This window comes from Syngnathus leptorhynchus, chromosome 8, assembly GCF_054491065.1.
Source record: "Syngnathus leptorhynchus isolate UIUO chromosome 8, UIUO_Slep, whole genome shotgun sequence".
Taxonomy (NCBI): Eukaryota; Metazoa; Chordata; class Actinopteri; order Syngnathiformes; family Syngnathidae; genus Syngnathus; species Syngnathus leptorhynchus.
The window spans coordinates 13094629-13115624 of record NC_141202.1 but is presented as its reverse complement, the minus strand read 5'-3'; the positions used below and the strand labels follow the sequence as shown (position 1 = coordinate 13115624).

Sequence of the window (20996 nt, the reverse complement as noted above, 5' to 3'; positions counted from 1 at the left end):
CCGTTATCATCATGCCATCATATTGTGGAATTAGGAGGCACGTAAACAAGGGCACACAGCGCTCGGCTTTCCAGGCTTACCAGTGGACCCCATGTCGATGAAGGGATAGTTGACCAACACCAGCTTGTTGAAGTTGAATTTGTAGGTGAATCGCTTGCCTTTAGTCTTGTGCAGGATTCGCTTGTTGTAGTAGTATCTGGTGTCAAACGGCAGCACACGGAAGATTAGCCACAGTAAAGATACCAAAGTATCAACATAGGGCAGTAGGAACACCAATACATGTAAAGATACCAAAGTATCAACATAGGGCAGTAGGAACACCGATACATGTAAAGATACCAAAGTATCAACATAGGGCAGTAGGAACACCAATACATGTTGAACAAAAGAATTTCAAACTCATCGGAAAGCAATTTCTACGTGGAGAGTTAAGCAACATTTTGGTGGAAATACAACAAGGGTAGCAATGCAAAGTGGTGCTTCAAGGCCAGATAACCACACAACAGTGCGTGCATCAGGTTTGTTTATTTCTTGGCCCTAAGTTGCAGTCAAGCGGCCTCCACACCAGCAGAGGAAGACCACATACCAAAGTACAATTTATCAAGAACAATTGTCAGGACACACTCCAATCAGACACAGCCAGTGGAACCAAAAATCCCAGGAAGAGTCCCAAAAGGGACCACATTGGCCTGCGCACCGCATTTGGGAGCAGCTCAGCCAGCCTTCAACTGAAACGAGGCCTGAGCACACCTTTTGATGAATCCAAAGACACAGCTGCTAGGAAAACAAAGTTGAGAAGCGATTCCAACTTATTCTACTTCAAATTATTTTACTACGGCCTGTCAAGAATCTTCGAGGAAATCAGGAAGCACCGAATAAGAAGACTTGAGTTGTCCTTTGCATTGTTCAACAATTCATCGGGCAGTTGCCGTCTTCATGGACACGTGCGCGTTTGTTGGTTCAGGAAATGGGCCGAGGGACGTACGGATGCTGTTGTTGAGCATGTAGCACTGGCTTTTTTTGAAATTTCATCCGCTTGCGTTTCATCTCTCCCCACCTGCCAGTGAAAGACAACCTTTGTCTTGCACAGCACGCAATCAAACACATAAGCGCGCATATGAGCGAGTGTTGCGTGACACCCGCAAAAGGGAAGGCAGCGCTGACAATAGGGTGCAATAGCAACAGGTTGATGAGAAGCAGCCGACGGACGCAGCCCGAGGCCCTCCGAGGCGTGTGCGTGTTGCTCGTGGGATGCAAACATTCCGCTCTTCGTGTTGCGGCACGGAGTCAGCTCTTTATGTAACGCCCAAGCAAAGCCACTCATAATTTGGCCCATCTTTCTTTGTTTACATAACCTCCATTCGCTGTTGTTGTTTTTCTTCCCCCCCTGTAATCTGCGAGCTGTCCCTCTCCCGTGGCCAGTGCGGGCATTTTTATTAACCTTTGTGCAGCTCCATCTCTTTATGTAACACCACTTGCTTTCTCCGTCTGCTTTATGTAAGCTTTCTGCCGGGGACGGCTTTGAGTGAAGCCTCCGTGCGGCGCTGCACATCTGCCCCCTTTGCTGTGTCAGAGCAAGACGTCTGGCTCAGTTCAGTCTAGCCTTTGGGGGATGCAGGTGAGCTAATGACAGCCTGGCGTCGCATCTGTCATGACACCATCTTCAGTCTGTCACTTTTTCAAGCCCGACCAAACGCGTGCTACAGCCCATCGATTCGCTCGCCCACACTTAGGCGTGCGGTAAAACTCCACCTCTTCCGCTGGTTTAAAGTTTGGATTTTTGAATGAGTGGAAATCTTGGAAGCGGGGACCCTTGTTTTGTTCAAAATAGATCAGCGCAGCCAGTACTTGGGTGCACAAGGAAGTGCATCAGTCACCAACCAAAGTGCTAAGTCCTCTTATTGTTTTATTTATTGCAGTTTGGAAAGACAATGAAACCGGTCGTGAAGTCTGAAAGGCGTTTAGTGCGGTCAGAAAGGCGCCGGCGTCAATGTAGACTTTGATGTGGCTAACGGGCCAACCCTTTTCATCAATTTATAGCGTCATAAGCGAGCATTTTTGTAATTGGATGAATTAGTGATTTGAACATGATGGGTGCATGGCATTATATTGTATGATAACATCTGTTTAGTAGCAAGAGAGCTTTTTCCTAGTTTGCCCCCACCCCCAAAAACGCTGCTATGGTGGGGGGAAACACAATCCAAAAGGCAGTGTCTTTGCCATCTCGGTTGCATCGGAGCGAGACGACTTATATGAAGCTGCAGCACTGGAGGCTGCGTAGCAAGCACGTGGTCAATCGCTGGCTTCCTGCCCCCCCCCTCCATCACGTGGGCAGACACTCTTTGAAGAGCATTTGAACTCACTTCAAAAGAGAAGAAAGAGATTCTTGGAGTGCTCGCCGCTCGAGTCGCCACCCCGATCCATCGGAACGGATCCACAGGTGTTCTTGGCCCCTGACCCAAACGTCATCTGAGAAAATGTCTTTTGTTATTGTCACCAAAATTCTGGCCTAAAGTCAACTCTGGCAGATGCGCCATTTTCCCTTTTTCGTTCTTTTTTACACGTAACAAACCACAGTTCATGTTGAACCTCCAGTCCTGTTATCAAGAGTTGTAATGATTTCAAATTTTATTGATTGGGAACTTAGTTTGTCAGTACAAAAAAATCAGAGGCTGATCGGCATCCGGTAAAAGGTGTTGCACCTTCAGTGATATTCCGGAATAACTGCCTGACTCACAACTGCACGTTTCCTCAAAGTGGTTGGGCTTGCGCTGCGGGCCGATCGCTGCCTCTCAATTCTGCTCCGGTTTTTAAACATGCCAGAATACCTCTTCAGCAAAGTTCCATTTTCCAGCAACATGCTACTGAGCTCACCACAAACGCACACACACAAAAGGTCTTGTGGAAGCCACCGGCCAGTGAGCGAGCGTCTGCGCCGGCTCGGCCTTTGCCCATTGTTGCGCCAACTATAACAGAAAGTCCCGATTACAAGAGCAGGCCAACTTAAATTATGCTGCTTTCGCACGCACGCCAAACTCAGGTATGTGCGTGAGATGAACGCGTGAGCTTTTTGTCTGAGTCATCAACAAACGCTGAGTTTTTCACCTGAAACATGGGGCGATGCAGGCTTGCTGTGTGTGGGGTGTCACATGTGCTTTCTGTGTGAGTGAAGGGTGTTTGTAGCCATAGCCTTGGGTGTTTCCTTGCCCTTGAATGGACTGCGAAAATGATTCCTAACACTTGCTAACCAAGTCCTAACAAACCTCAGTAAGTCCTGACCAGTTCTTAACCAGTTCTTAACAATTCCTAACAAGTTCCTAACAGAACAAGGATGGGGCAAAGGAGACCGGGGGGGCAGAGAAACCAATCAGATGGCCCGGACCCACGCACTGTGGATGACGGCAAGCGAGATAGCTTATCTCGTTGCAGCACTTGCGTTTACTAGCGGCTCATCGCCATCTCCATAAGTACAAACTACAAAAGTATTAAAAGTAAGCGGACTTACATTGTATGTTTGTATGTTTTGGAATACTCGCGACGTCGTCCGGATGATAGATTACATGCAGAACTGCAATGTGACACAAAGGTCGAACGTAGCTCTTAGCTGACATGCAGAAGGTAGTGCGCTCTCAACTTTAAGGCAGGCGTAAACGAACCGAACCAGCAGATCACCCCATTTCAAACCTGTTTTAGAAACTTTTACAGACTGTAGAAATCCACATAATAGTTACGTGCACGTGTATTCCGTGTGTGTGTGTGTGTGTGTGTGTGTGTGTGTGTGTGTGTGTGTGTGCGCGCGTGCGTGCGTGGGTGGGAGTAGTGTGGGTAGATCACTTCTTCACAACTGTTCAGTGAGTTTAATAACCATAATTGTGCAACAGGATTCCTACTGGGCCGGTGTAACATCCCTGTTTGCTCAGGCAAAATAATAATTTTCAAGTGGACGGAAAGCTGGAGCCAGAAGATGGAGATCAACGCTGGACAACCTTAAACAATGTCCTCTGACAGCGCTTCCTGATCAAAGTGTCTGCAACCTGGACATAACTGAGAAAAGATCCCGTCCAAATGCGTCTACCATGGGGTAACCTATGACATCCCCCTGCATCCTCCCAGACTTGGTCCCCCTCCGGCCCTCATGGACCCTCCCAGGTTGGTTTGTCACCACCACGCACCTTCGTGCAATTCCAGGGCTGGTCCTCTCCACTCATCAGGCACCCCCAGCACATTATTAGAAGAGATCACCTCCACCACCCTCACCATAGAGTTGGCTTCCCCACCAGGCAGGCTCAGAAGCACTGGAGCCCCTCAACAGTTTCCATCAATGAAGGCTACGGAAAGCAATCCTTGCGGACCAAGAGTGAGATCGAAGAGGTAAGCCACAAAAGAAACGACAGCGGAAAGAGGTTGACCGCTATAAGTTGCGTGGTAAGCCAAAAAGCAAACCAACTGGAGATTCACAACTGCGTCTGGACAGAGCTTTGAAGAGTGGAAAAGCTCTTTGCAAGTGTTTGTGTTCAATACATGTGTTGGTTTGTATTCTGTATAGAAATCTGTATTTACTGATTGTTGATAGTTTTTCTCTCTGTGTTGCTTTATAAAAATAACTATTTTTGTTTATCAAAGTGCTAAACTTGTTTTAGGTTATTATTATTATTATTATTATAAATATGTTTATTCATCTTAATATATTATTCATTATTTATATACTAAAAGGTTATTCATGTTTTTTTTAAGTTGGGTTTACTAGGTTTATTCAAATTATTTGATTGTTTATAATTGTTCATGACATCCCCTCCGTGAGTCGTCACCTTATCGTGGTGGAGGGGTTTGCGTGCCCCTATGATCCTAGGAGCCATGTTGTCTGGAGCTTCATGCCCCTGGTAGGGTCACCCATGGCAAAAGGGTCCTAGGTGAGGGGCCAGACAAAGCACGGCTCAGAAGACCCCTTATGATGAAGAAGATATATGGATGTCGTTTTCCCTCCCCCGGACGCGGGTCACCGGGGCCCCTCTCTGGAGCCAGGCCTGGAGGTGGGGCTCGAAGGTGAGCGCCTGGCGGCCGGGCCTTCGCTCATGGGGTCCGGTCGGGCATAGCCCGAAAAGAAGACGTGGGTCCCCCTTCCAATGGGCTCACCACCTATAGGAGGGGCCAAAGGGGTCGGGTGCATAGTGAGCTGGGCGGCGGCCAAAGGCGGGGACCTTGGCGGTCCGATCCCCGGCTGCAGAGGCTGGCTCTAGGGACATGGAATGTCACCTCTCTGGCTGGAAAGGAGGAAAGGTGTGTGAGGCAGAAAGGTTCCGACTAGACATAGTCGGACTTGCCTCCAAACATAGTTTGGGCTCTGGTACAAGCCCTCTCGAGAGGGGCTGGACTCTCTTCCACTCTGGAGTTGCCCACGGTGAGAGGCGTCGACCAGGTGTTGCCATACTTATTGCCCCCCGGCTGGGCCCCTGCACATTGGGGTTCACCCCGGTGAGCGAGAGGGTAGCCTACCTCCGCCTTCGGGTGGGGGGACGGGTCCTGACTGTTGTTTGTGTCTATGCACCGAACGGCAGCTCAGAGTCCCTGGAGGAAGTGCTGGAGAGCGCTCCTTCTGGGGACTCCATCGTTCTACTGGGTGACTTCAATGCTCACGTGGGCAATGACAGTGAGACCTGGAAGGGCGTGATTGGGAGGAACGGCCCCCCCGATCTGAACCCGAGCGGTGTTCTATTATTGGACTTCTGTGCTCGACACGGATTTTCTATAATGAACACCATGTTCAAGCATAAGGGTGTCCATGTGTGCACTTGGCACCAGGACACCCTAGGCCGCAGTTCGTTGATCGACCTTGTAGTCATGTCATCGGATTTGCGGCCGCATGTTTTGGACACTTGGGTAAAGAGAGGGGCGGAGCTGTTAACTGATCAGCACCTGGTGGTGGGTTGGCTCCGATGGTGGGGGAAGATGCCGGTCCGACCTGGCAGACCCAAACGCTCTGTGAGTGTCTGCTGGGAACGTCTGGTAGAATCCCCTGTCTGGAAGAGCTTCAACCGGCAATGCTTTTCCCACGTCCCGGGGGAGGCGGGGGACATTGAGTCCGAGTGGACCTTGTTCCGCGCCTCCATTGTTGAGGCAGCCGACCGGAGCTGTGGCCGTAAGGTTGTTGGTGCCTGTCATGGCGGCAATCCCCAAACCCGCTGGTGGACACCGGCGGTAAGGGATGCCGTCAAGCTGAAGGAGTCCTATAGGGCCTTTTTGGCCTGCGGGACTCCGGAGGGAGCTGACAGGTACCGGATGGCCAAGCGGAACGCGGCTTCGGCGGTTGCTGAGGCAAAAACTCGGGCGTGGGAGGAGTTTGGCGAGGCCATGGAGAATGACTTCCGGACGGCTTCGAGGAAATTCTGGTCCACCATCCGGCGTCTCAGGAGGGGGAAGCAGTGCACGATCAACACTGTTTACAGTGGAGATGGTGTGCTGCTGACCTCGACTCGGGATGTCGTGAGTCGGTGGGGGGAATACTTCGAAGACCTCCTCAATTCCACCAACACGCCTTCCTTTGTGGAAGCAGGGCCTGAGGACTCTGAGGCGGACTCTTCAATCTCGGAGGTCGAAGTCACTGAGGTAGTTAAAAAACCCCTTGGTGGCAAGGCCCCGGGGGTGGATGAGATCCGCCCGGAGTTCTTAAAGGCTCTGGATGTTGTGGGGCTGTCTTGGCTGACACGCCTCTACAGCATTACGTGGACATCGGGGACGGTGCCTCTGGATTGGCAGACTGGGGTGGTGGTTCCCCTCTTTAAGAAGGGGGACCGGAGGGTGTGTTCCAATTACAGGGGAATCACACTCCTCAGCCTCCCTGGTAAGGTCTATTCAGGGGTGCTGGAGAGGAGGATCCATCGGGAGATCGAACCTCGGATTCAGGAGGAGCAGTGTGGCTTTCGTCCTGGCCGTGGAACAGTGGACCAGCTCTACACCCTCGGCAGGATCCTCGAGGGTGCATGGGAGTTCGCCCAACCAGTCCACATGTGCTTTGTGGACTTGGAGAAGGCGTTCGACCGTGTCCCTCGGGAGGTTCTCTGGAGGGTGCTTCGGGAGTACGGGGTGCCGAGCCAACTGATAAGGGCGGTTCGGTCCCTGTATCACCGATGCCAGAGTTTGGTACGCATTTCCGGCAGTAAGTCGGATTCGTTCCCAGTGAGGGTTGGACTCCGCCAAGGCTGCCCTTTGTCACCGATTCTGTTCATAATTTTTATGGACAGAATTTCTAGGCGCAGCCGAGGCGTTGAGGGGGTCCGGTTTGGGGACCTCAGCATCGCGTCACTGCTTTTTGCAGATGACGTGGTGCTGTTGGCTTCTTCAGTCCGTGATCTTCAGCTCTCACTGGAGCGGTTCGCAGCCGAGTGTGAAGCGGTCGGGATGAGGGTCAGCACCTCCAAATCCGAGTCCATGGTCCTCGGTTGGAAAAGGGTGGAATGCCCTCTCCGGATCGGGAATGAGATCCTGCCCCAAGTGGAGGAGTTCAAGTATCTTGGGGTCTTGTTCACGAGTGAGGGCAGGATGGAGAGTGAGATCGACAGGCGGATCGGTGCAGCGTCGGCAGTAATGCGGACTCTGTACCGGTTTGTCGTGGTGAAGAGAGAGCTGAGCCAAATGGCAAAACTCTCGATTTACCGGTCGATCTACGCTCCTACCCTCACCTATGGTCACAAGCTATGGGTCGTGACCAAAAGAACGAGGTCCAGGATACAAGCGGCTGAAATGAGTTTCCTCCGCAGGAAGTCCGGGCTCTCCCTTAGAGATAGGGTGAGAAGCTCGATCTTCCGGGAGAGACTCGGAGTAGAGCCGCTGCTCCTCCACGTTGAGAGGAGCCAGATGAGGTGGCTCGGGCATCTCATCAGGATTTCTCCTCGACGCCTCCCCGGGGAGGTGTTCCGGGCATGTCCCACCGGTAGGAGACCCCGGGGACGACCCAGAACGCGCTGGAGAGACTACGTCTCTCGCCTGGCCTGGGAACGCCTTGGGATCCCCCGGGATGAGCTGGAGGAAGTGGCTGGGGAGAGGAAGGTCTGGGAGTCCCTCCTAAAGCTGCTGCCCCCGCGACCCGACCCCGGATAAGCGGAAGAAGATGAAGGTGAAGAAGGTGTTCATGACATATATGCTATTTAAAAAGTGATTTGTACTTTTGATTTATTTTAAGTTAAACTAAACTAAAGGGGGAAACGTTAAGTATAACTAAAAAAAATCTATTATCTATATATCTAAACTATTGTGGTGAAAGAGTAATATGCTCATTCTTTGGGATGGTGGATACCAGGTGCAAATCCTGGCAAGAATATGCAATTTGTTGATTAGACTCATACTTTATTTAAACAGTATTTGATTCTTTCAAAATAAAAAAAAACATGATAGACATACAATGTCACATGGGGACAACATTGCGAACTCCCAACTGAGGATCAAAACCTGCCTGCGCCGGGCCTCGAACCCTGACCTCTCTCTGTCTTTGTTTCTCTTGGTGACCGTTAGGTTATGCTGATCACATGGCCTGCAAATCCTAACATGTACTCTGGCGTGTATGTAAGTGAGGACCACAGAAAAGCCGTATTCAGTCAGGATAATGCAGCGCGCACACACACAATGGGAAGCTCTCATGCACGTGGGCCGCCAACTTTGAACTTTGCTGCCACATTGGCCTCGTGACCCGCAACTGGCTGGATGAGTTGGAGTGGGTGCGTTTCCTGTAGTCCATTGCGCGGACGCAGTCGCTGGGCTGACGTGGACGCACGCTTCTGTTGCGACGTCTTTTCGTAAAGTGCCAACTTCAAAAGTTGCAAAAGCAGAGTGAGTCATCTTGAAAAATTGGCTTTCTGAAGATAAGGGATATATATTTTTTCCCACTCCAAAAACGTTTCAATGCTACTTGACACGATTTCTTACAGGAAAATGTATCTCGTCCTCAACCTTCGGGGTTACACTCACCATTTTCTATTTTACTTGATTCCGCTTTTGCGTGTATAGTTTTTTTTTATCAAGTGGCGGCCGGTCGATTCCACTTGGCAATGACGCCGACGAGAGCCAGCTGGCTGCCACAATGGCGCGCTTGTGCACATGCGTTGCCTTGTTAATCTTTTCCAGCTGTGTGCGGCAGGCGGGCTGGCCCCTCTGACCTCTGATCGGCGCATAGGGAACCCATGCGCCGCTACTGAACGTTAGACGGGACAACCGAGGGGGCTGGGAACTGTACAAAGCGGGAGGGAGGAAAATGAGGGGCAGGTGCTTTACCGTTAACGGCGGACCTTGGTTCCATTCTAAAAACTCTTAATAGCGGTACTACATCCGTCCTTAGTTGAAATGATCAGCTGCCCACACAGCAGTCAAAGCCAATCAAAAGCAAACGTGTGGGAACAGATATTCCGGCATGTGTTCAGCAGGCAGGCATGGTATGGTATGAAAATCAAAAGGTGCGCAATGATGAAAAGGAACCCTTGAAAACACTCGAAGATGTGAGGATGCTAATTGCCACATAACAATAGCAGACGGCAGCTCTCTTCCATACGACGGCCGGCCGGGCCCCCGACAGACATCGCGCCGCTTCGCTAACAAGCACACCTGTGCGCTTGTTGCCTTTTAATCTTTCGGGGCGCTACATTCCTACTGATGCGCATCTGCTCGGACTCTGAGGACAGATTGGGTGTCACGTCAGGTGGCCACACCCACCCGCTTGATTGTGGCTGAAAGGTGCCTTAGCTCTATTCATCCATCCTCAGAACAAACAAGAATGGAGAAAAGTGACGGGCGGATGCTAAGACTGGCTATATTTAAGCACTTGGCTGCACTTAAGCATGCAATCTGTCACAGCTCCAGAGCATGGATGCGGATGTGCTAAAAATAATCAGCATGACGGTCCGAGCACGCATTCTTTGTCTGTCTAATGCTAAATGACAACTCATGACTTTGCGTGGCTTGTAATCTCAAAGCTAAATAGCAAGTCAACGAAAGCCCCTTCTATTTCAAACAAAGTAATGCCTCTAACCTCTATTTGTGTTGGAACATGTAGCTTTCTTTAAACGGATTTAGTCTAAGTTTGGATACGAACAACGAGTGGACTCGAGGTCATTCCCAGGAAGAAGAGTTGAACAAGAGTTGAACACATACACGATCATCAACATCTCGAGACCTCGTCTCTCACCTCAGTAATCGATCAATACAAACATCAATCTAATAAGACGAACGTGGAGCCACAAACAACGTAGCACTACAAATGGGCAGGACAAGGTACCAACAGTCTCGGCCCCGCGGTGGCAAATTAAAAGTCCAAACAAAAGGCAGTGAGTGTTTTACTTGGCACAAGGGGCGCCGACCCGCTACGGGTCGATTGTGAGCATGAGGGCACGTGGCCAGGGTTGGCTCGTTGCTATTTGGACGAAAACAGACATGACGGACGGAATGTCTGGCACCAAAGAGTGCCAAAGTGTACGCTATTGATTCTCCTCGTAGAACCCAAAAATAAGTTATTTGATTCATTCAACATATTTTTTAATGAAGTGGCCAATTAATTAGGTGATCTGAATTTTTACCATCTCACCGGTGAGAGCAATATGGGGGGCGACGCAGTGGCCGGGACCTCCTGGGAAGACTAAAGGCGCAACTCACGACACGTATACACGCATACAGTACACACACACACACACACACACACACACACGGGCCGGCGTTTTCACACCGGAACGACGCAGCTAAAAAGAGCACAAGCTGTTGGTCGTTGGAACTGACAAAGACAAGAATATTTTACCTGAGTGCCCTACTGAGTTTGTCGTAGTTCATTTGGGGTTTGCACTTCCTGGCCCCCCAGAGGCGGGCCACCTCGTCGGGGTCCTTGATGACAAACTCGCCGTAGTCGCCCTGCCAGGCGATGACGTCGTGGTACTCCTCCTTCCTCAGCAGCTCCAGGATGAAGTGCCACAGCTGGATCTGCCGCGAGCCCGGGCTTGACTCGGGCTTGTAGGCCCAGTCCGGGAAGGCGAAACCTATCGTGGCCAAAAGCAGGAGTGACAAAATTGAGAATCAGAAGATCAATTTGGTTTGAGCGATTCGTTGGGACCTTGCTGTCAATTGTGGTTTCCAATTTGACAGTTTGCAGTCACTTCATTTTTCTTTGCAAGTTTTTTTTTTAGCATTCTAAAAAAGCCTAAGCCTTCTATTTGCCAGAAGTCTTTTGTTGTAAGGCAACCCACAAGCGCTCCACCTTGGTAGAGGTCTGCATTTTACCGAATTTTCTTGTTGCTCTTGGATTGCAAAGTCATCACACGTTGTGCTATTCAAACTATGACCATCAGCAAACTGAATCTTTTAGTTACTTCCAGCCCTGGCACCTTCAAAGCTCTCAAAACGCTCGAGCTCCTGAGGCCCATGACGCTCGCCGCCACTTTTCCTTGACTTGTGATCTTAACACGATTCGCTAAATGAGCGTCTGAGACCAGTTTGACATCAAGGACGGTAAAGGCCTTCACATCGTTTAGCCCAAAAAAATGCAGACGCAAAAACGGGAAGCACCCTGATTGCTTCACCTGCTGTCCTGGTCTCGGGACGACCAATTCGGGTCTTTTTATGAAGCCCATTCCTGTGTTAACAGCCACCGCCTGCTCCTCACAGGAAGCACAGTGAGCGCACTGTGCTCAAAGTTGTGTTAGCGGCCATTGCGGGGCATTCGGCCCACTGCGCCTCGTTCCTGCCACTCACACTCGCTCTTTCCTATGAACGGAAAAAAAGACAAACCGCTCATCTCTCATCTCCAACCACCTGCCGCTCAGACAGAACAAGAGGCACATAGTCAGACTGCAGAAACACGGCCGCTTTGCAAGTTGGGTTGGAGACGGTGAGACGAGCAGGTCAAAATCGTCAGATTATACATGTCACTGGATTTAGCAGCCTGAGGCGAGACGGATGACTCGGATAATCTGCTCCCAGAACCATTTGGTGGCTTGCGTAACGCAATCATGTTGGTGGCTCTTGTGAATCTCATTTTTCTCATTTTTGGGCGCTTACGCAATGTAAACAGAAGCGCGGCGCTTTGGAGCGCTTCTTTGCTCACATTCGCGCAGTCTTTTCATTTGCGTTGCCAGCGTACTTTCTTCAGACAGTCAGACAGTTTCAAAGCTCTTATGTCTTTCGCCCGATGTTGCCGGATACTCAAGTGGAGAGCTTGCTGCTCCAATTTCCAATCAGGTTGAGAGGGAGAAATAAGCAACGTTCTCAAATGCTGACTTGCAGGTTTCTGCTGTCGGCTTAATAAAGCTTTTATGACCGCAACATTCGATCGCATGCACGTCAGTCCACATTTTGTGAGCGAGCTCTTGCATCCTTAGCCAGAAGTTGTGCGGTGACAATTGCCAGCTCACATTTGAATCCCCAAGTCTCTCCTTTTCTAACCCCCCCACTGAGAAAGAGAGGCATCCACACTCCAGGAGAGGAGGACTTGGGTGGGGGTTGTTGTTGGTTGCGGGGGGGGGCGGGCAATCTGACCTGGATGACAACAGACTAGCAGACGAGCTATGATCTCATCGCTCTTTAATCCCCCTCACCCCCCCCCCCCACCTCGACCATTGTCCCACACTCTTCCCACTTGTTTTCCCAAATGACCCTCCCCCGCTGTTGCCCACCCCACTATTTCTTTTTCTATTTTCTGCCTGTTTTGCTGCTCGCCCCATCTCATCTTCCCTTGGACTGCTCCCCCTCCCTGCCTCCCACTCCTTATCCCCCTTTTGCATCACTTTCGACCACCTGCCCCTCGTGATGCTCTTGCACTCTCTCCGCCCGTCCCAGGGCAGAGATTAGACTCGGCCCTTTCGTCAGGGCTGCGCACACGCTCGCTTCTGCATTATTGATGCAGATTGTGCGCGTATAGTGTAATGTCTATCTGGTATCTCCCCCCGGGAGGAAAGGAGGCAGCTGAAAGAGGGAGAGAAGAGGTCAAAGACAAGACGAGGGGGGGTTAGGTCACTAGCTCTCACCTCATCCTCTTGGCTCATATGCGTCCCATATAGTATGTGAAAGAATATATGCGAGCAAGTCAAAAACATGAACATCTTTTGAACCGCTTTCTGAAATCCGAACGTGAAGATTCCATGCGACAATATTATGTTCTTCCCGAACAGTGAATTGATTTTGCGTATTTTGGCATGCCTGTAGCTAAATCCTCTGCGAAGGCCATAAAGGCCTTTTGACTGTTCCAACAGTGATGCCAAAATAGTTTTGGGAGACGCTTGAGAAAAGTTTTAATCGGCCATTTGATTGCAGGTAGAAATATTTGCAACTTGGCGTGTTTTGTACTAAGCACCTTGAACAGCCTTGTGACAGAATGGTGCCATGTACATAAAGCCTCCTGGCAGGTCATTCAAAGGAGGGGGGGGGGACTGTCCGGAACGCAGATGCTAAAGTGCCAAAATGCTGTCGAGAAAAAGAGGAGAGTGCGATAGGCCAGCAGACGTGAGAATCCCGGGGGCAAATCAACAGAGAAATTCACGGCGCTCTTGCGCAATGGCTGCTTGCTTAACTACGGTGTGTGAAGACGCCGAAGGTCACCGCCGGTTCAGCGAGTCGCTAAAAAGCATTCTAAAGTGCCAGACACGCATTCGTAGCCCGTAGCCTTCGTTTTCATTCAAACCAGTCGAGACGTTTTTGGCTGAGCGGAAAAGCTCCCCAAGGGGAAAGTGGAGAGGCAAGAGATGAGGGCACAATGAAAAGGCAGCGACGAGCCGAGGTGGGCTCGCCAGCACTCGCCGCGGCGCCGAGGTCGTCTGAGCTCATCGACGTCAATACCTTGGCGCTCCGACTCCGCCCACCCCACTGAGAGCATTCCAAGCAAAGGTGCGCTGCATTGACGCAAGTCATTGGACTTGGAAGAGTCACTTACACAACATACAATACTTGTTTGGGTTTTAATTCATCATCCAAAATTACACAGCAGTTGTCTTTTCACTCAATACTCAAGCCACTTTTTGGATGACTACTTTTTTCAATTTCACACAGTGCTGTGAATGTAAAGTAATAAGAAATGTGGAGAAATGTGCTGGAGTCTCATCGAGTGAATTAGCATTGGTTCCAACTCATGACATACAACTTTAGAGGTGCATTTTTCCAAAAAGCTAATCTAAGGGATTTTTTTGTCACCAATGTTAGTTTCTATCGGACTCTTTGAAATTCGACAAAACTTGGAATGATATACCCTATAGCATGTCCATTTTTAAATAATTCAGAAAAAAGGGGAGTAGGTCCGGTTCAACGCACATCAGGAAGTAAAAACATGGAAGCCGCTCAGCCGTTCCTCGAGGTCATCCACATCTATAGGCTTTTACTGGCTGCCGCAGAAGAGCCAGCGGCCCACAGAGAACACAAGTCTTTGTGGCCTGGGAAGGGACAAAAATAGCTTGATGCACACACAGTGGCATTTTTGTTCTGAGGAGGACGAGCAAAAGAGGGAAGGGAAGATTTAGGACGGCAACGCTGTAAGATGTGGTCGCTCTCTGGACAGTGACACTTCCAGCCGGCGGGAATTAAAGGGCAGAGAAAAAAAGCCTAAAAAGGATCGTCTCTTCCCGAACATTCAGCCCTTGTATCCGACTGGGAACCGCACTTGGAGTAGCCGTTGGTTGACACACTTGTTTCAAAGCCTGCCAAGTTCACTTTGGAATCGACAATTGGGACAAATTTGGCCATTTTCTCTCCCTTGTGATCAAAGTCAGCAAACGCTCGACTGTCACACAATCGGGCTTGACTAATTAATCATTCCGCCCTTTAAATTGGGCGATTTCAAAATTAGCACAAACCAGAAGATAGTTTCCTGTTTTTTAAATGCATTACAACATAAAACAAAGACAATGGCAAACGTTCACAACCTCTGGAAATGAAATGAGGCAATTGCTCGACTTGTATGACCTTGTTTTGACAATCATATCGTCTGTAACTCATCTTGTAAGCGTCAAGGGACCCAAAAATAAGTTATTGATTCATTCAACATATTTTTTAATGAAGTGGCCAATTAGTTAGGTGATCTGAATTTTTACCTGTCAATGGAGCTGAATATCTCTTTTTTTTTTTTTTTTTTACACGCGTACCAATAATCAGTTAAACCTACTTTGAGCATTTTCAAAGGCCCAAATTTTGGATTGTCCTGCATTGCGTGACTATTATTTGAAGCGGGTTGTGATTTATTTTCCTCACGTTTGCTGTGTTGGTCACACACTGAAAGAACAGTATGAAGATTTTCCTTCTCATGTGTCTGAAATGTTAAAAAGCGACCAGAAAAAATCAATATGAACACTTAACGAGTGCAGTCAAAATGAGTGAATATTTAAACTGCTGTTTTGATGCACCATCTCACCGGTGAGAGCAAAATGGGTGGCGACGCAGTGGCCGGGACCTCCTGGGAAGACTAAAGGCCCAACTCACAAAACGTACACACGCATACAGTACACACACACACACACACACACACACACACACACACGGGCCAGCGTTTTCACACGGGAACGACGCAGCTAAAAAGAGCACAAGCGGACAGAAGAAAAAAAACATGCGAGCAAACACGCTCTGTGTCCCCGCGGCATCGCACCTGAGACGGCACTCAGGTGCGTCGGACCACTACTTTTTTTAGGCGCATAATCACGCTCCTAAACAAGCCTGGTGGGAGTGCGTGTTTGTGTGCCAATGCGCTCCCCAGAGTGTCTTAAGAAGAACAGAACAATATTGTGTCAGTGGCACAAGAGCCTTTTTTGCTCTCGAGGCACAACGGCTGCAGTGTCGTCCCATTTTGCCAACTTGTAACATCGGAAGCACAATTTGGTTTTCTCTCACATTGAGTCAAGTGTGACTATCGGCCACAGAAATGAGAAACGATTTCACAAACACTACACTTGACTTGATAGCTACATAGCTAAGTCTTAAAAAATCCCCAAAAATTAAGTAATCAAGCAAAATGAAGCCATTTCAAGAATGCCTACTAAAAAAAATCTTTCTTTTTTTGTGGCGGGCTTCTAATTTCCTTCCAAGTCAGTTTTAGGGCAACGCTGTTAAGGCCTAACAGGAGCACGTTATAAGACACAGGCGCCATAATTCCCCCCCGGCCCCGTCGCTTTGAGTGGCTCTACCGAGCTGGCGTCCGGGTGTTAATGCACTTCTCCAGCCAGCAGCTTGAGAACTGCCAGTTAACACTTCACCTCTGGTTCAACAACACGCTGCCTACACTTGCCACCGTGGTCCAACTGCGGAGGAGCACGTAAGGACGCTGCTGAGCACTCTGCACTGCTATCATTTTGATCCATGTGGACTCATCACGTTGACAAAAGTGATGAACAGCATCAGCCATTCAAATCAAATCAAAATCGCCCGATGAATTATAAATGGCGGACGTGCTGTACATTGGATATGTGACATTTCAATGTTGATTCATCACTGTTAAATTGTAGTACTCAAATCTTTACGTTCATAGCAGTTCAGTATTTAGCTGAAAATTGCTGGTACGGTGACAGAACAGATGATTTGTATTGTTTCCGTGAGCAGCAGTTGTCAATTAGATGATGCTGGAGGGTAGGTACCGACCAAGGTTAACGTGCAGGCTAAACCAAGTTTGGGGGAGGCTCCGAGGCTTCCTGGAATGCGCCGCTCCTACCAGATGGACGGGAAGCGAGCCACTGCAGTACAGCGGCACATCCATTTCCCGAGTCGTGACGCATTTGCTCAAATCAGTGTGATGACAAAGCAAGCGCAATCACCAAGTCCAGACAACACACGTTGATTGCTTAAAAGCACCGACCTCAACAATAATCTTATTCTACTTGTCTTGACATGACTTGTTCTCATTACTTAACTGAATGACAGTTTCATTATTTTTAATTGTATTACTAAATTATGCCAAACGTGTGCTCTTATGAAGTGCAGTATTATGGACTATATTTACTATATTATGGACTATTAAATGCTATTTTTTTTGCAAACATGGGGGGAAGCAGATTAATGGATTCCCCATTCAATCTTAAGGGAAAAGATATTAAATATGAATGTTCTGAGCGAGCGTAACCATGGAACGAATTTGATTCAGACTTTAGCGTATGAATATTACCGTTTTGGCCTGAATATAAGACGATGTTTTTTTGCATTGAAATAAGACAGAAAAAGTGGGGGTCGTCTTATATTCGAGGTATAGACATTATACCCATTTTCACTTGTGCGCAGCAGTAAGTTAAAGGTTGCTGGTATTGATTGAGTATGTTGCTGTGATCGTGTGCGTCTTTGACACAAAGTGAGTATATACATTTCATTGTTACTACTGTCCACTGTTGTGCCGTTTGTCCGATCGCGGTTTGCTTCGTGTGCGCGCCATTTGATTGAAAGCTCCGGCGCGCTCCTTTAAGTTTGCCTCGCATCGTACGAGTAGCCGTTATGCAGCGGCACGGCAACTAACGGTCACCAGCAAATGTATTTTGGTGTCTCGATCGATGACTTAGGTTTGGTGTGTTGCCGAGAGTATTTCATTTATGGTTATTTATGATTATTTTTTGCCAATAACTCAGTAAAACAATCAAAAGTGAACCACGTCTTCCCTCCTGTGTTCTGACCGACACCCGGGGGTTAAAAGAGCAAAACCAACCGAGCCAACCCCCTATACAGTCCTCAGGCTCCCCAACAATAGCGGTAGAAGTTTGCATTATTTTATTGCAATGTTTTTCCTTATTCAGATTTGTTTCAAGATGGTTAATGCAGTTATTGCAAATGTTGTTGTTTTATCACAGTAGATTGGTTTATTTACATTTCAAAAACCAGAAGCCATTCATTTACAAATGTGATTTGCACTTACATATTTAAATGTTCAGATATTAAGATGTGATCGAGTTTTTGCATGATTTGAATGAGGCAAAATAACATGCTTTTTTTCTCCAATATATTGTTAGAATCATTTGTTTCAGATGTAATTATTGGTCTAGTCTTTTTTCAAACTTGAGTCTTGAAAAAGAGAGGGTCGTCTTATATTCGGGCCAATACGGTATTTCTCCAACTCCTGGCAATGTTTTTTGCATTTTTGCCTCTATATTCATTGGGCCCTGGGATTTGATCTGTCCACTCTTGCTCCTTTTTGTGTTAATTCACTAACATGCTCCAAAGGTCTAGCGGCATTTCACCCGCCTCGTCTTCAGGCGCCAGACTGCGCCTGTGATTCTGTTGTCTTGTTCAATCATGTTACGTTTTGTAACATCGGGTCGGTCAGAGGGAAAAAAAAGAGTCCAGCGTGTTGAAAGAGAAAGCAAGAGGCCTTGTCGAGCTCGCCTTCGTTCACATTGTTGCTAGCCTGTTGCACGCTCACTCGCTCACTCGCTCAGACTTGTTTGCCTTGAGCAGCGCCAGCATTGAGAGTGAACACATACACACAAAAGCACGCACTGTAGTATGTTTGCGTATGTAGCGCAGAACTGTCTCCTGACAACGACCTTTCCCATCCGCTTTGTGAAATGCCGCTCCCACGGGGACAAATGGTCTTTAGCGTTTATTTTGTTATTGTTGTTCAATGCGTTTCTTTGGCAAGAGAGGGCTTTATTTTTAGGCCTTAAGTGTCCGGTTGCTAGGAGACCAGACCGCGCCGGTCGAGAGCGCCAAGCGGAGTCGAGCGAACGGGGGAGAGTTTGCGTCGTCAAGAGCGAAATTTCAAACGCATCGGCGCCCTGAGTCAGCGCTGACGCAAATTGACGTTTGATAGCATTTTGTTTGAAAGCGTTGCCAGCCAGCAACTCGTTTTTCTTGTTCTCGTTCTTTTTATTCTGCCCCAGCTCATTGTCACTCAAGTTGGGTGCTGCTGTCACGCCAAAAAAACACCGTCTGCTTTGAAGAGGGAGCAACAGCAATGTGGACATGTTCTATTAGGGGAGACAATCTCTGTACAATGTGATGCTCATATGTACAATTCTTTTATTATTTTATGCAAACATAACTGCTCAATCAGAACACGAATACAACACACATAACTGTATGAACACACACACACACACAGGGGGGTGACGCCTTCCACACTCAGGTGCGAAATGGTCATGTGACAAGTTCCCGCCTTTCCGGGCAGTATAAAAGAAGCTGACCTGGAGACAGAAGCTGTTGTTTCATCTGCTGCCGTGCCTTGTGTATTGCATTAAACAACCCAAGATCTTGCCAATAAAGAACCAACTCTAAACTCCACACCTTTGCTTTCCTGGCTCAACAACGGACATCCCGCACAACACGCAACAGCTTCAACAGGAGCATGCGTCTCGCTCTCCATCAATCATTTCTATGCCAAATTGCCCACTTATTTGGAAGACAGCGGACCCGACCCCCTTGTTTGTTTTTTGTTCATTACCAACTGATCAGCCGTTAACTTCCAGCGTTGCCAACAGCCATCTGGGCTTTTCTCTGCAGCGTCTTGAGAAGTTTATAGCGCCGCTTTCTCTGGCATCAAGCCCACAAAGTGCTTCCGCATCATAAACGAAATGTAGCGTTTGGTTGAGCGCTCCAGCTGATTCACGTGCATTGCCTCACGGGAGGTCTAATTTATTTGCAGCGTGTTCTTTTCACATCTTTTACACGTAACAAGTGGCATCCACTAAGTGGCGAGACATTAGTGCAAATTTGCAGAAATAACTTCACTCGCTAATGGATCGAATGCATCCGTTTCCACAAGACTGTGAAAATTGTCTTTTTCGCTTGGATGTCGCAGCAAAGCGCTCTTGTACGGGAGCGTGATGCGGGGCCAACGGGAAAGCTTTCTTAGCACGGTAGAGCTGTTCTCAGACCAGAGCAAGTGGACACAAAATGGCCGTTTACCTCTGAAGTGTATGGATGACAGAATGCAGTCTTGAGCATACATACATCTATGTTGTGTGTGTACCTTGGAGGGGCATGGCCCAGTGGCTTAAATGTGAACGTCTTGCGTCCTTGTTTTCCATTTGTGCGTTTGTTGCGGTCAGTAAGCGCATCGGTGAGCGTGGCTCTCCTTGCCCAAATGTGAGTTGCGCGAGCAACACCTGTGCCATCTTCAATTAATGAAAATGTCTTTCTGCCTAATGACCCACTTTTTTCTGTCTTGTTGCAAAAGTTGATGACGACATTCCGGACAGCTGTAGGACACATGACACACTTGGCTTTTGCATGTGCATCTTGTTATGAGCCTTGCACTATTGTGAGCAGAACAGTTGGCCGGCTCTGGGGAGCCTGGAGTGTTTCTTTCGAAGAAAAAAAAACAGCACAAGCACGTGACAAAACAATGACGGGAAACAAGGTGGCGATAAGACTTGTTGCGATGCTCCCGGCCATCATCAAGGGGGACAGATGTGGCTAAGTTAGAAATGGGGGCTTTGCACTCAGGGCCCCTTGGGACATCCGCCAGCACTGTTGTCCCAACGCTTGGGGAAAGACGGCGGGCATGCGGCATTAATGGCGCTGATGGAAACACAATTAGAAAAATGACTTTCTGGCAACAGCTTTACATCACCACCGTGGTGGGAGAAGAAAACAAGCCACGTGGCTGTTGGCCATAGAAAAGTCAGAGCAAGCCACAAGCTTTGAAATTGTTTGAAAAAAATTGTCTCCTGAACATATGATTGTGACACCTATCGAACTGCCTCGATCTGACTTGTATATTGGCTCAAATGATGATAGCGCACACGATGAAGCGCTTCACAGGCATGGTGGCACACTGACTCAAATGAGACGTTTTGTTTTTATGACAAACAATAGGCAATAAACGGGGAGTTGCGCCTGTGCCCACCACGCTTCCTGTGCGTCAGCAGCATGTGTCAACAGCGCCCAAAATACACGCGGGCTATTTCCACTGGTCCCATCAACCTGTTCCTTCCTCCAGTTCTCAAGCTTCTGTCCATCACTTGTGTTAGTGCACTTTCCTGCCATTCTTTTATTGCAGCTAATTTTAGAAGAGGGAGAAGGCTCTGGCCACATCTGTTGGGAAAGGTGTGTGTCTGTGTGTTTTATAGGGGCATGTGGTG

At 48.5% G+C, this 20996-nt stretch overlaps 1 protein-coding gene across 3 annotated transcripts in view; it reads right to left on the bottom strand.

Annotated features, from left to right (window-relative positions):
* The window catches only part of erfl3 (Ets2 repressor factor like 3), a 45068-nt gene that overhangs the window by 4604 nt on the left and 19468 nt on the right, over positions 1-20996 (bottom strand). For 2 of the 3 annotated variants that reach the window (XM_085917784.1, XM_085917786.1), the window contains exons 2-3: positions 10772-11006; positions 81-196 (exon numbers count right to left, since the gene is read on the bottom strand). In XM_085917784.1, the coding sequence (XP_085773910.1) occupies positions 81-196; positions 10772-11006 (351 nt within the window). Of the gene's footprint in view, positions 1-80; positions 197-10771; positions 11007-11546; positions 12534-20996 lie in introns of those variants that run through there. The other variant, XM_085917787.1, reaches the window with a different exon arrangement.